The sequence below is a fragment of the Diceros bicornis genome, chromosome 15 (genome assembly GCF_020826845.1).
Source record: "Diceros bicornis minor isolate mBicDic1 chromosome 15, mDicBic1.mat.cur, whole genome shotgun sequence".
Lineage (NCBI taxonomy): Eukaryota > Metazoa > Chordata > Mammalia > Perissodactyla > Rhinocerotidae > Diceros > Diceros bicornis.
The window spans coordinates 26,612,759-26,626,250 of NC_080754.1; the positions used below are offsets into that span (position 1 = coordinate 26,612,759).

At 38.4% G+C, this 13,492-nt stretch overlaps 1 protein-coding gene across 2 annotated transcripts in view; it reads right to left on the reverse strand.

The window, feature by feature from the left end:
* Positions 1–13,492, reverse strand: part of LMLN (leishmanolysin like peptidase) — an 82,686-nt gene that overhangs the window by 48,521 nt on the left and 20,673 nt on the right. For both annotated transcript variants that reach the window (XM_058555970.1, XM_058555969.1), the window contains exons 5-6: positions 13,268–13,385; positions 1,333–1,511 (exon numbers count right to left, since the gene is read on the reverse strand). In XM_058555970.1, the coding sequence (XP_058411953.1) occupies positions 1,333–1,511; positions 13,268–13,385 (297 nt within the window). The remainder of the gene's footprint in view (positions 1–1,332; positions 1,512–13,267; positions 13,386–13,492) is intronic.

Genomic DNA, 13,492 nt, shown 5'->3' on the forward strand with positions numbered 1-13,492 from the left:
AATGCATGTGTGCATGCGATCCATATGGTTTGGTTCAAATTAAGATAAAGGACCATGATTTTGTAGCACTACTATTATGAAGGTATATTTCTCAAAGACATCTACTTGAAGAAAGTATCTCATTTTTATCAAGTAAGAATCATTCAGCACTTCAACTACTATATTTCCTTATAATTCCATTAATTATAAAATATCATAAATTTAATAGCAGCTTCCCAGGGAAAAAGAAATACTCCATTAAATATATATATTCTATTTACTAAACCACATAAACAAGAAAATATATATTCTTTTTACTAAACAATAGTACATATATACCCACAAAAAGACATAGCACTTTCTTCTTCAGTAATATACTCAATATTTGACTCTAAGCTTTTTCAACATTCAAAAGCTAGATTTTTGAGTAGATTCTATGGATCAACAATTATATAACTGTTACATAACAGGTTACAGACTGCTTTTCATAATCCATGATGCTGATTTTGACCTTACCACTTTCTGGATTGACAGTATAATTCTAAAGTATATACCAGTGTTTTCTCTGTATTGCCAACTTCATTCAACAAATAATTTCATTTTTTTCCTTAAATGAACTACGCAGTAATAGAAGCGAAACAGCTCTTTAGAGTCAGCTAATCTTTTGACAGATAGATGAATGTTTAGGACCTCAGCAATGATCCTTACATACACATTTAAGTGATAATTTGGCTAAGTGAAGGATATGTCAAATGATATGATGGGGGCGGGCTTGGTGGGGTAGTGGTTAAATTCACATGCTCTGCTTCGCATGTTCAGATCCTAGGCGTGGACCTATGCATTGCTTATCAAGCCATGCTGTGGCAGCATCCCATATAAAGTAGAGGAAGATGGGCACGGATGTTAGCCCAGGGAAATCTTCCTCAGCAAAAAAGAGGAGGATTGGCAACAAATGTTAGCTCAGGGCTAATTTTCCTCAAAATAAATAAATAAATAAAATTTAAAAAAAAATGATATGACAATTAGATGAACAGTTATTTTTAACATCTTACAGTTTTAGCACAGAAATGCTAAAATTAAAGTTCAAATTGTTTCTTAGAGAGATATTCACTTCCCAAGAAAATTCTCTTGATAGTAGACTTCCTCTTTGGAGTTGGTACTGACACTACCATATCAACAGCAGTTCTACCACCTGACTCCTCCCACCCTCCCACCCAGTCAGGCTGTTTCTTGCTACTGGAGGCAATCTGGCAAATGCAAACTTTCTGTACATACTCTAAACACTTATAATGTGGTTTGTTTTAAGAGTCCCCATATTAGATCTTGGGAAATAAGTCTCAGGGGAAAGTTTACCTGTCCATTTTTGCTTCCTGCTGACAATAGGCTGCATAAGAGATGATGTTTTCATGGCTGCACCTGTCAGTGGCCAGAGCACCAACATAAAGAACAAAGTCTGCATCCAGGATGCCCTCTTGGTCTTGCATACCCACTGCTTCACAGGGCGACTTATCCCCACGGCACACCCTGCATTGCTGTGCCCGTGGTGGGCAACAGAAAATCAGACCAGAGACAAGGTTAGCTGTAGGAACTTTTAATTTAAGATTAAAATTAAATAAGACTCTAAATACATATGATTTAACTTTTATTATCCATTAACTTTTATCAAAATCCATACCTCCCTCTACTCAGTTCTTATTTCTAATTCTGAACTTATTTTACAAAAATTCCTACTTTATATAAAATGATCATAAATCCATAATCTTAATTAAAACAAACAATTGCTATTTATAAAGGGCAATTGGATGCAACTGCAAAGGATGCTAAAAAGAAATACAGAAGGTTTTAAACCCTTAAACTAGGTGAAAGTTAAAAGGTACCTCCTCGTATGTATTTGTTTTTGCAGCTTCCTGTGAATCCATAGTTATTTAGAAATTAATTAATAAAAAAATTTTTATCTAATGGAAATATATTTCCTATTATAAAGTAATTCATGTATCTTGTTAAAAATTCAAATAATTCAAAAGTATGTAAGGTAAAAGTTAAAGTCATCTTGTGATATTACCCTTGTTTCTAGTTCTCTAAGCAATTCTTACTTTGCCCTTGTAATGTCTGCTTTTTAGAGGACTTATTCTATCCAAGTTCCTAAACAATCATAATCTCCAATTTATAAATAGAGAAATCAGTAAATTGTGATCTTTTAGGCGTGATGCTTGTAGAGAGAGAGAAAACAGAAATCTCCGTTTCATTATATTGTTTACTTTTGCTTCTCTAACCCATGTATTTATAATTTTTAAATTCAATTACTTTAACCTATTAATAGTTAGTGTTACAAAAAGTTGTTATTTTTAAGCATTCTCTACCACAATCACTCATTTATGTAAAAAAAAAAAATCAGGACCCCCCCCCAAGAAGATAAGTAGGAAGCAGAATTTGGAAAGGCTAAGAAAATTAAAAAAAAAAAATACTTTAGAAAAAAAATGTGTCTTAAAATGTCTCTAAATGTCTTGGGAAAAGAGATGGATATGTAATTGTCAACAAATAAGAGGCATAAACTCTTTGCACGAGAAGCAAAACATTTATTTGTGGTCTTAGGAATTGCAATTTGGGAGACAGATTTGAGAGGAAACTCAAATGTGCTCTGAAGAGGACAAAAGAGGCAGGGATTTATAAAGGCAAAACCCACAAGCTTACATAAGTTGTTTTGAACAATTAATGACTGGTTCTGACAAGGAACGAGCTGACTTGCCAGTATGTGATTGGTCTTTGAGTTCTATCTAAGCAGACTGTCCGTTGTTGGAATAGGAAATGTTCCAGGATGTAGCTTCTGTAGTCAGGTTAAATTCAAAAGTTCATCTGGTTGTGGACACTGTATACGGTGCATAAGCCTCACTTCTCTAATGGCCTCCCAGCTCCATTTTAGAAGCCCTGACATCTGTTACTCCATTTTGTTATTGTTGTCCACATTTTCTGCTTTTGATCAAGATCTTTTTGCAGAAAGCATTGTAGATCAACTGTTTGATATATCTATTGGTGTTTCCCTCGTCACCAGGAAGGCTCATTTTCAGGAATTCATGTCCCACGCATGGGGGGAAGTGAGATGCTCAATCATCAGTAGGAGTAAGGTATTCCGAGGTTTTGGCCATGTCTGAGCAATAATGACATGATCAGGAAATGAATGTTAGGCAAAGTCTCATAGTTCTAAGGCATCGATGATGGCTTTGTTCTCAATGGTCATCAATGAATAGGTTTGTTGAATAGTCTCGAGTCTTTAAGTGACCATGACCTTGACGTTTTGAGTAGCCATGTGACAGCGAGAAATGCACAGCATAAACAGTTTAAAAATGACAAAAAGGCAGCAGATCAGAATTATCACAAGTAAAATAAGATGCAAGTAAACTGGATCTGAAGATTGCTCCTAAACTGGCAGGAAGCCAACTTGAATCTGAAAACTTGAAATTTAACCAACCTGCAGTAAAGCTAGAGTGGCCCTTAAGTGATATAGCTAGTTTGAAAAGCTTAGTGATCTCCAATTCAACTTGACTATAGAGGTGTTAATCCAAGTGCAACAGGAGGTATTGGCAATAGCGCAAACTCCTTCTTGGGCGGTCTAAGGCTGTTCTGTTCTCAAGCACCTTTGTTGTGCCCTAATAGCTCTGGCTGCAGAGCAAGTGATTCTCTTAACAGTTCTTGTGAGGTTTTGCATTATAACCTCCAAATCTGTGGTTCTAACTCCTGTCCAAGATTCGAAAATTCTCAAGAACCCGTTGAATTGGTCACCTGAATACCCAGCAGGAAAGTCACATCCCTGACTACAGCCACAACTATTATTCTCATATTCAGAGGGTTCTTCATCAGGATAATCATCTACAATAGAGAATGCCCTTTTCTTTCTGCTATTCCAGTAGACTCTAGTTGTTCAGAGATTAGCTTGAGTACGGTGAAAGGAGTGGTTAAGTGTCCCAGGAGGCAAGTTCCTCCCATTCTCCAGCTATCTAGGCATTCATATGCCCGTGGAAAATCTTCTTGGTCACATATGAAACTGTAGCCCGAGGGTATACAAAGGGAGCCAGTGACATTAGAGGATTCCAAGGATGGATTGGTAGGCAGGTCTCAAGGGATGTAGATGAACCAGGGATCTGTCCTACCCAGGGAGTTCACCAATGCTCCCATTAAGCTGACAGGCCTCAAAGAGGGTGACTAGAGGAAGTGGCAATGTGAAGTATGCCCAACAAAGGGGTGTTAAATGGTTGAATTTGGACCTGGAGTTATAGAGGCCCTGGAAGTAAGAGTTAGAGGAAGGAAGTGAGAACTTGAGGAGGCGCATCGGTATTGGTGTAAAAGACAGATCTCTATCTTGGTAGAAGGTGGACAGGCGGAAGGGAGACAGGGAAAAGCAAGGAGGGGGTCCCGAGACAAGGTGGACAGGTTGTATCTGGTAGGCAATAGTGGTGAGGGGCCGGTCATGGGTGACAGTATAATTGGGAAGATTAGAAAAATTGTACATAGGTATGACTATGGAATCATTATTCTTTGCAAAAAGATGCAGCAGGGGAATGGTGACATACTCAACATTCAGATAAGTTACCATAGTAGGCTAAAGACTGAGAAAATTGTATTATAGTATTGCTTTTCCAGAAATGAGGGACTGGGGAAGGGAGAGGGAGAAGGAACGTAAGGGTCAGCAGCAAAAAGGAAGTAAATTACCTTTACTTTCCTCCATATTCACCTCAGAATGTCCGGGAATCTTTATCACTGCTAAAGATCTTGGTTTCTGAATGGCATGCGAAAGATCTAACACATAGAAACTATTTTTTATTCTTTGACCTGTAGAGGTCAAGAATCCTCTTCGTTTCCAAAGCATGCCAAAATCATGAGTTACCCGCAAAGCATATCTGCTGTCTGTATAGATATTGCTGTTTTCCCTTCAGTCAGACAACAGGTTTGGGTTAGGGCCACAAGTTCAGCTTGCTGTGCAGAGGTAGCCACTAGCAAAAGACCAGCCTCTATTGTTTCCATTAAAGATGCAACCGCATATCTTGCCTTATATTTATCAGTTTCATCTGGATTGAAGATTGAGGGAATGGCAGTGAGTAATAGTGATTTTTGGTTAGGATAGAAGAAGCAGCTCATAGGAGATCAGTCTGCTAATAGAAAGGTGTTGAGAATGATGAGAATTCAGAAGGGCTTCCACTGAGTAGGGTACATAAATGGTCAGAGGAGAGCCCATGATAGTTTCTTTGGCAGTCCTAAGAAGAATTGCAGTTGCAGCAATGGCTCTCATGCAGGGAGGTAGTCCCTTAGATACAGGATCTAATTGTTGGCTCCATTAGCCCGTTGGTCTATGTTGTCCTCCATGTTCAGGACGCCCAGTGCATTTCCTTCCTTCTCATGAACAAAAAGGAAAAAGGGCTGTTTGTAGTTAGGATGTCCTAAGTCTGGGGTGTCAAGGAGACCCTGCTTAACTGTCTCAAAGGCATTCTGATTTTCTTCACACCAGTTGAGGGATTCTGGCTAGTCAACATTAAGGGGAGAGTATAAGGGTTGAGCCATCATTGAAAAGTTGGGAATCCAGTTTTTACAATAACTAGCCAATCCTAAAAATCGCCTCAATTGTCTTTTGGACGGGGGAACAGGGAAAGAAAGGATTCCTTTAATTCTATCTAGGTCAAACATTAACCCTTGGTTAGATATCAAATGTTCCAAATATTTAACTTGAGGCTGATTAAATTGCAGTTTCTCTTTAGAGACTTATATCCCTTAGAAGCAAGTTCCCTTAAGAGATGTAGTCCATCTATATCAGATGGTGAGTAAAGGAGCAGGTCATCTACATATTGTAATAAAGTGGAGTTTTCTGAAAAGGTTACCGTATCTGCCTTTAAAATTTGAGAGAAGGAGGGTAGGCTTCTAGTATAGCCTTGAGGCATGACTGTCCATGTGTATTGTTGTCCATCCTAAGCAAAGGCAAATAAAAATTGACTACCAGGATCTATGGGCATGCTGAAGAAGGCACTGCCAAGGTTTATGACCACAAAGAACTTGCTATTTGGAGGAATAGCAGACAGAAGGTAGGAGGATTAGGGACAACAGGATGCCTGGCTATTACAATGTTATTGATGGCTCTTAAGTCTTGTACAAATCTCCATCCTCTTCCATGAGGTCTACATATAGGGAGGAGGGGTATATTACAAAAACTTGTATAGGGAGTAATGAGCCCTTGTTTCAGATAGTCTTCAATTACAGGCTTAATGCCTTTAATTGCTTCAGCATGCAAATGATACTGCTTAATGTTAGGTAAGGTCTTATTTGGATCCACTTCAATTTTCATCAGAATGGCACAGTGAATACAGCCAACGTCTGTGAGCTTTTTGACCAGAGGCAGTCAGGAACAGCATCTAAGATAGGATTCTTTTGCTTTTTGACTTGAGTGGATAAGATAAGAATGGAAACCCTATCTTATTACCTATGGAAGGGTCAGAATTATCTATTGAAGAAAAGTTAGGTCTCTAAGGTCTCTTAAGTCAAGAAATATTTTCCCCTTTGGAGAGAAAGAAATATGGGAATTAACAGCTTGCAGGGAAGCAACCTTTTTGCTGTTTCATTTAGAGGCCTTGATACCAGTTAAAATAAGCTGCTCATTCAATTTGTTTGGTTTGATAGCCTTTTTCCAATTGAGAGCATAAGTAAACCAATTTAGGAATTTCAAAGGAGCCCCATTTAGCCAGTGAAGACTCAAAATGTGTCAGGTAATGTGAGTCCATTAGGACACAAACCTACATGTAGAAGGTCCATATTCTTTAAACATAAATCCAGCAGGAGTCCCAGAGTGGGACTGCCCATTGGCAGTTCCCTTAGAGAATGAACTTCCCATTTGTAAGCACTTACCAAAGAAACAAAGGCCCAAGAAAAGGAACAGAAGGTCCTCAACAAAAGGAACAAAGATGCCTTAACAAAAGCTGGCAACAAAAGACACCTAAATAAAGGTCTGAACCTCTACCAAAAAGGGTGGGAAGTTTGGGCCCAGGAGGATCACCACCGGGAGCTGGAGCCGCCAGGAGGAGACAACAGAGCACAAGACTCTTTGCAGGTGCTTTGCTCGTGTCCTCACAACAGTGCCAAAATCGGAGGTCAGTTGCTGTGAATCCCACTTCTGACACCATGTAATGTCAATGAATAAGAGGTAAAAACTACAAGAGAAGCAAAACGTTTATTTGGGGTCTTAAGTTGCAATTTGGGAGATAGAGATTTGAGTAGAAACTCAAACAGAAACTTTTCTCTCCAAAGAGGACAAAAGAGGCAGTGGTTTATAAAGGAAAAACCCACAAACTTACATAAGATGTTTTGAACAATTAATTGAACTTAATTCAAAGCTTAATTGAACAATTAAGTTGATTTGCCAGTATGTGACTGGTCTCTGAGTTGTATCTAAGTGGATTGTCCATTCTTGGGAGAGGAAATGTTCCAGGATGTGGCTTCTGTGGTCAGGCTAAGTTCAAAAGTTCAGTTAACATCTGGTTGCGGATGCTGTATACATACACAAGCCCCACTTCCTTAACGGCTCCATTTGATAAGCCTTGACATATGTTAATCCATTTTGTTATTGTCATCCACATAATTAACAAGTTGTTTTAGTTTTTAAATGTGTCCCTAAAACCCTTTATATTCTCAAGAAATTTGAGAAAAGAAGTGAAAGCTGAGTAAGTCTATAGATGTGTGGTTTTATTTCTGGGCTTTCAATTCTGTTCTATTGATCTGTGTCTGTTTTTGCACCAATATCATGCTATTTTGGTTACTATAGCTTTGTAGTATATTTTGAAGTCAGGGATTGTGATGCCTCCAGCTTTGTTCTTTTTTCTCAGGACCGCTTTAGCTATTTGGGGTCTTTTGTTGCCCTGTATGAATTTTAATATTCTTTATTCTATTTCTGTGAAGAATGTCATTGGGATTCTGATTGGGATTGCATTGAATCTGCAGATTGCTTTACGTAGTATGGACATTTTAACTATGTTTATTCTTCCAATCCATGTGCATGGGATATCTTTCCATTTCTTTAGGTCATCATCGATTTCTTTCAATAATGTCTTATAGTTTTCATGGTATAGGTCTTTCACTTCCTTGGTTAAATTTATTCCTAGATATTTTATTCTTTTTGTTGCAATTGTATGTGGGATTGTCTTCTTGAGTTCTCTTTTTGTTAGTTTGTTATTAGAGTATAGAAATGAAACTGATTTTTGTCAGTTGATTTTGTACCCTGCAACTTTGCTGTAGTTGTTGATTATTTCTGATAGTTTTCTGATGGATTCTTTAGGGTTTTCGATATATGTCATGTTGTCTACAAACAGTGAGAGTTTCAATTCTTTGTTGCCTATTTGGATTCCTTTTATTCCTTTTTCTTGCCTAATAGCTCTGGTGAAAACCTCCAGTACTACGTTGAATAAGAGTAGTGAGCGTGGACACCTTTGTCTTGTTCCTGTACTCAGAGGAATGGCTTTCAGTTTTTCCCCATTAAGTATGATGTTGGCTGTGGGTTTGTCATATGTGGCCTTTACTTATGTTGAGGTACTTTCCTTTCATACCCATTTTGTTGAGAGGTTTTATCATAAATGGATGTTGGATCTTGTCAAATGCTTTCTTTGCATCTATTGAGATGATCATGTGGTTTTTATTCCTCGTTCCGTTAATGTGGTGTATCACATTGATTGATTTGCAGATGTTGAACTATCCCTGTGTCCCTGGTACAAATATCACTTGAGCATGGTGTATGATCTTTTTAACATATTGTTGTATTTGGTGTGCCAATATTTTGTTGAGGATTTTTGCATCTATATTCATCAGCAATATTGGCCTACAATTTTCCTTCTTTGTATTGTCCTTGCCTGGCTTTCATATCAGGGTGATGTTGGCCTTGTAGAATGTGTTAGGAAGTGTTCCATCTTCCTCTATTTTTTGGAATAGTTTGAGAAGGATAGGTATTAAATCTTCTTTGAATGCTTGGTAAAACTTCCCAGAGAAGCCACCTGGTCCTGGGCTTTTGTTTTTGGGGAGGCTTTTGATTACTGTTTCAATCTCTTTACTTATGATTGGTCTATTCAGATTCTCTATTTCTTCTTGATTCAGTTTTGGGAGGCTGTATGAGTCTAAGAATTTATCTATTTCTTCTAAATTGTCCAATTTGTTGGCACATAGTTTTTCATAGTATTCTCTTATAATCCTTTGTATTTCTGTGGTATCCATTGTAATTTCTCCTCTTTCATTTCTAATTTTATTTATTTGAGCCTTCTCTCTTTTTTTCTTAGTGAGTCTGGCTAAGGGTTTGTCAATTTTGTTTATCTTCTCAAAGAATCATCTCTTTGTTTCATTGATCCACTCTACTGTTTTTTTGGGTTTTCTTTGTGTGGGTGTGTGAGGAAGATTAGCCCTGAGCTAACATCCATGCCAACCCTCCTCTCTTTTTTCTTTTTTGCTGAGGAAGACTGGCCCTGGGCTAACATCCATGCCCATCTTCCTCCACTTTATATGGGACGCTGCCACAGCATGGCCTGACAAGCAGTGCATCGGTGCACGCCTGGGATCTGAACCCAGGCCGCCAGCAGTAGGGCACATGCACTTAACCGCTACACCATGGGGCCAGCCTCTGTTTTTTTGGTTTCAATTTCATTTATTTCTGCTCAAATTTTTATTATTTCCCTCCTTCTGCTGACTTTGGGCTTTGTTTTTCTTTTTCTAATTCTGTTAGGTATGGTTTAATGTTGCTTATCTGGGATTTTTCTTGTTCGTTAAGATGGGCCTGTATTGCTATGAGTTTCCCTCTCAGGACTGCTTTTGCTGCATCCCATATGAGTCAGTATGGTGTATTTTCATTTTCATTTGTCTCCATGTATTTTTTGATTTCTCCTTTAATTTCTTCAATGATCCATTGGTTGTTCAGTAACATATTGTTTAGTCTCCACATCTTTGTCACTTTCCCAGTTTTTTTCTTATAGTTGATTTCTAGTTTCATAGCAGTATGGTCAGAGAAGATGCTTGATATGATTCCAATCTTCTTTTTGTTTTTTTAATAATTTTTATTTATTTATTTTCCCCCAAAACCCCAGTAGATAGTTGTACATCATAGTTTCACATCCTTCTAGTTGCTGTACGTGGGACGTGGCCTCAGCATGGCCGGAGAAGTGGTGCGCCGGTGCGCGCCTGGGATCCGAACCCGGGCCGCCAGCAGCGGAGCGCGTGCACTTAACCGCTAAGCCATGGGGCAGGCCCTCAATGTTCTTAAATTTATAGAGGCTTGCCTTGTTTCCCAACATATGGCATATCCTTGAGAATGTTCCATGCATACTTGAAAAGAATGTGTAATCTGCTGTGTTTGGATGGAGTGCTCTATATATATCTATTAAGTCCATCTTGTCTAGTTTTTTTGTTTAAGCCCACTATTTCCTCATTGACTTTCTGTCTGGATGATCTATCCATTGATGTATGTGGGGTGTTAAGATCCCCTACTATTATTGTGTTGTTGTTAATATCTCCTTTTAGGTTTGTTAATAGTTGCTTTAGTACTTTGGTGCTCCTGTGTTGGGTGCATATATAAGTGATAAGTTCTCTGGGTGGATTGTCCCTTTTATCATTATATATTGCCCCTCTTTGTCTCTCATTACCTGCTTTATCTTCAAGTCTACTTTGTCTGATATAAGTATGGCAACACCTGCTTTCTTTTGTTTGCCATTAGCTTGGAGTACTGTCTTCCATCCTTTCACTCTGAGCTTGTTTTTGTCTTTAGAGCTGTTTCCTGGAGGCAGCATATTGTCAGATCTTGTTTTTTGATCCATCCCGCCACTCTGTGTCTTTTGATTAGAGAATTCAATCCATTTACATTTAGAGTTATTATTGATATATGAGGGCTTAATGTTGCTATTTTATCGCTCATTTTCCAATTCTTTTGCATTTCTTTTGTTTCTCGTCCCATGTGCTTTGGACTACCAATGCAGTTTGGTGGTTCTGTATGATGATTTTCTTAGTTTTCTCTTTATTTATCATGTGTCTCTGTTCTGATTATTTGTTTAGTGGTTACCACGAGGTTCATATAAAAAATCTCATAGATGAGACAGTCCATTTTCTGATGACCTTTTACTTCCTTAGACTAAGTCAATTCCATCCCTTTCCTCTTCCCCTTCTAAGTTATTATTGTCACAACTGATTCCATCTTGTGTCGTGTGTTTGTGTTTAAAGTGATAAATTATATTTATTTTTGGTGTTTTCCTTCCCTTAATCTTTGGTGTTATAATTGTTTGCTAACCTATTCTGATAGAGAGTTGCAATTTTTCTGATTTTGCCTAACTATTTTTCTCCTTGCTCAAAACTTTGTATCCCCTTTCTCTTTTTTTTCCTCAGGCATGAAGGCCTTCTTGAGCATGTCTTAGTGGGGATGTTGTGGCAATGAACTCCCTTAGCTTTTGTTCATCTGGGATAGTTATTATTTCTCCATCATAGCTGAAGGATATTTTCACTGGATAGAGTATTTTTGGCTGAAAGATTTTGTCTTTCAGAATTTTGAATATATCATTCCACTCTCTCCTAGCCTGTAGAGTTTCTGCCGAGAAATCGGCTGAGAGCCTGATAGTGATTCCTTTGTACATTATTTTTTTTTTGTCTTGCTGTCATTAATATTTTTCCTTTATCATTGACTTTCGCCAGCTTTACTACTACATGCCTTGGAGATGGTCTTTTCATGTTGATATATTTAGGGGATCTATTGATTTCATTCACTTGTATTTCCAGCTCCTTCCCAGGTTTGGGAAGTTCTCAGCTATTATTTCTTTGAATAAGCTCTCTGTTCTTTTTCCCCTCTCTTCTCCCTCTGGAATACCTATAATCCTTATGTTACATTTCCTAATTGAGTTAGATATTTCTCAGAGAATTTCTTCATTTCTTTTTAGTCTTAGTTCTCTCTCCTCCTCTACCTGGAGCATTTCTGCATTCTTATCCTCAATATTGCTAATTCCTTCCTCCATTGTCAGCTCTCTCTTTAAAGATTCCAGATTTTTCTTTATCTCCTCCATTGTGTTTTTCATCTCCAACAGTTCTGATTGGTTTTTCTTTGGAGTTTCAATCTCTTTTGTGCAAGTTCCTGATTTCATTGAATTGTCTGTGTCTTCTTGTAGTTTGTTGAGCTTTTTTATGATAGCTATTTTGAATTCTCCACCATTTAGGTTATAAATTTCTGTACCTTCAGGACTGATTTCTGGGTGCTTGTCATTTTCATCTTGGCCTGGAGATTTAATATATTTTTGCAAAGTGCTTGAGGGCATGGGCTTATTTTTCCTCATTCTGAAGATATCTGGTTGCAGCTTCCACTTGACACCTCTGGGTGGGGGTCAAGAGTTGTGTATTCTGAGCCAGCTGCAATCTGTGGGCACTCTCACCAACCGTCTGTGCTGGTCCTTCAGGCGGGGGGCAGGGGGTGTCTTTCTTTTGCCTACCCAATCCCAGGGGCTTCTCATTCTTCCCTCACTGTATGCTTTCCTGGCATGCTAGCTTGATGAAGGCAACCCCACAACTGTTTAGTCCCCTCCATATGGGAATATCCCACAGGCTGTGACAGAACTTGGAGAACGATGGTTTTCCCTCAGAGCACTGCCCCTCCTCCCTCTCTCTCAGAGAGCCGTGTGGTCCTGGTCTCAGGGTTGCTGTCATTGGGGAAGGAGAGGAGTTCTTCTTACCTCTTTCCACTTCCTCCAGGGGTACCAGCACCTCCACCTTCAGATGCAAGGCTACATGGGTCTCAGATATCTTTTGTGTTGTGTGAATATCCTCTGTTGGTATTTGAATGTCCTTTTTGTTGTATCTTAGCGGGGGAGAATCTAAGGGGGAAAGCTTGCTCTCCCATGATGCTGACGTTACTCCCCCAGTTATAAGTATTTTTATGATATGGATTTCTAGTTTGGGTTGAAGCATCCATATTTTCTATTTTAGGAGACAATACCAAATTTTCCCTTCCAAAATACTGGGAGATATACCCGCTAAAAGATGTTTTAGAGGATGAAGGTAAAGTCCTAAGCTGAAATGATTCAGCAGCCCCAGAGATAATTTGAAAAAAGAAAAAAAAGGAAAGAAAATATCATTAAATTCATTTCAAAACCAATGAAAGAATAAAATTGGCATACCTGTGATTAGTTTTGGTAGAAGAAAGAAGCTTTTGAACTTAAGTTTGTAAAAATGTCTTGGTGACACTCACAGATTCAAAATCTCCCCAAAGTTTATCCTGAAGAGTAAAAGCATTGCTAAGAGTAGAGTGAATTACCTGGAGGTGCTCCTCAGGCACTATAACTGGGCCACATTTTGTATGCTCTGCACATTCTCCAGTACAGTATCTATGGGGATCATTATCCTTCCGTAGGTATTGGCTTGTTGCACATTGTCTTCAGTTCATTTGTACATTAAAGTTTAATTACCAAAGAAGAAAAAAAAAAGAATAGTTCACAGCATTGTAAAACACTGTAAAAAACTAGTAGTTGCTATGATAGTC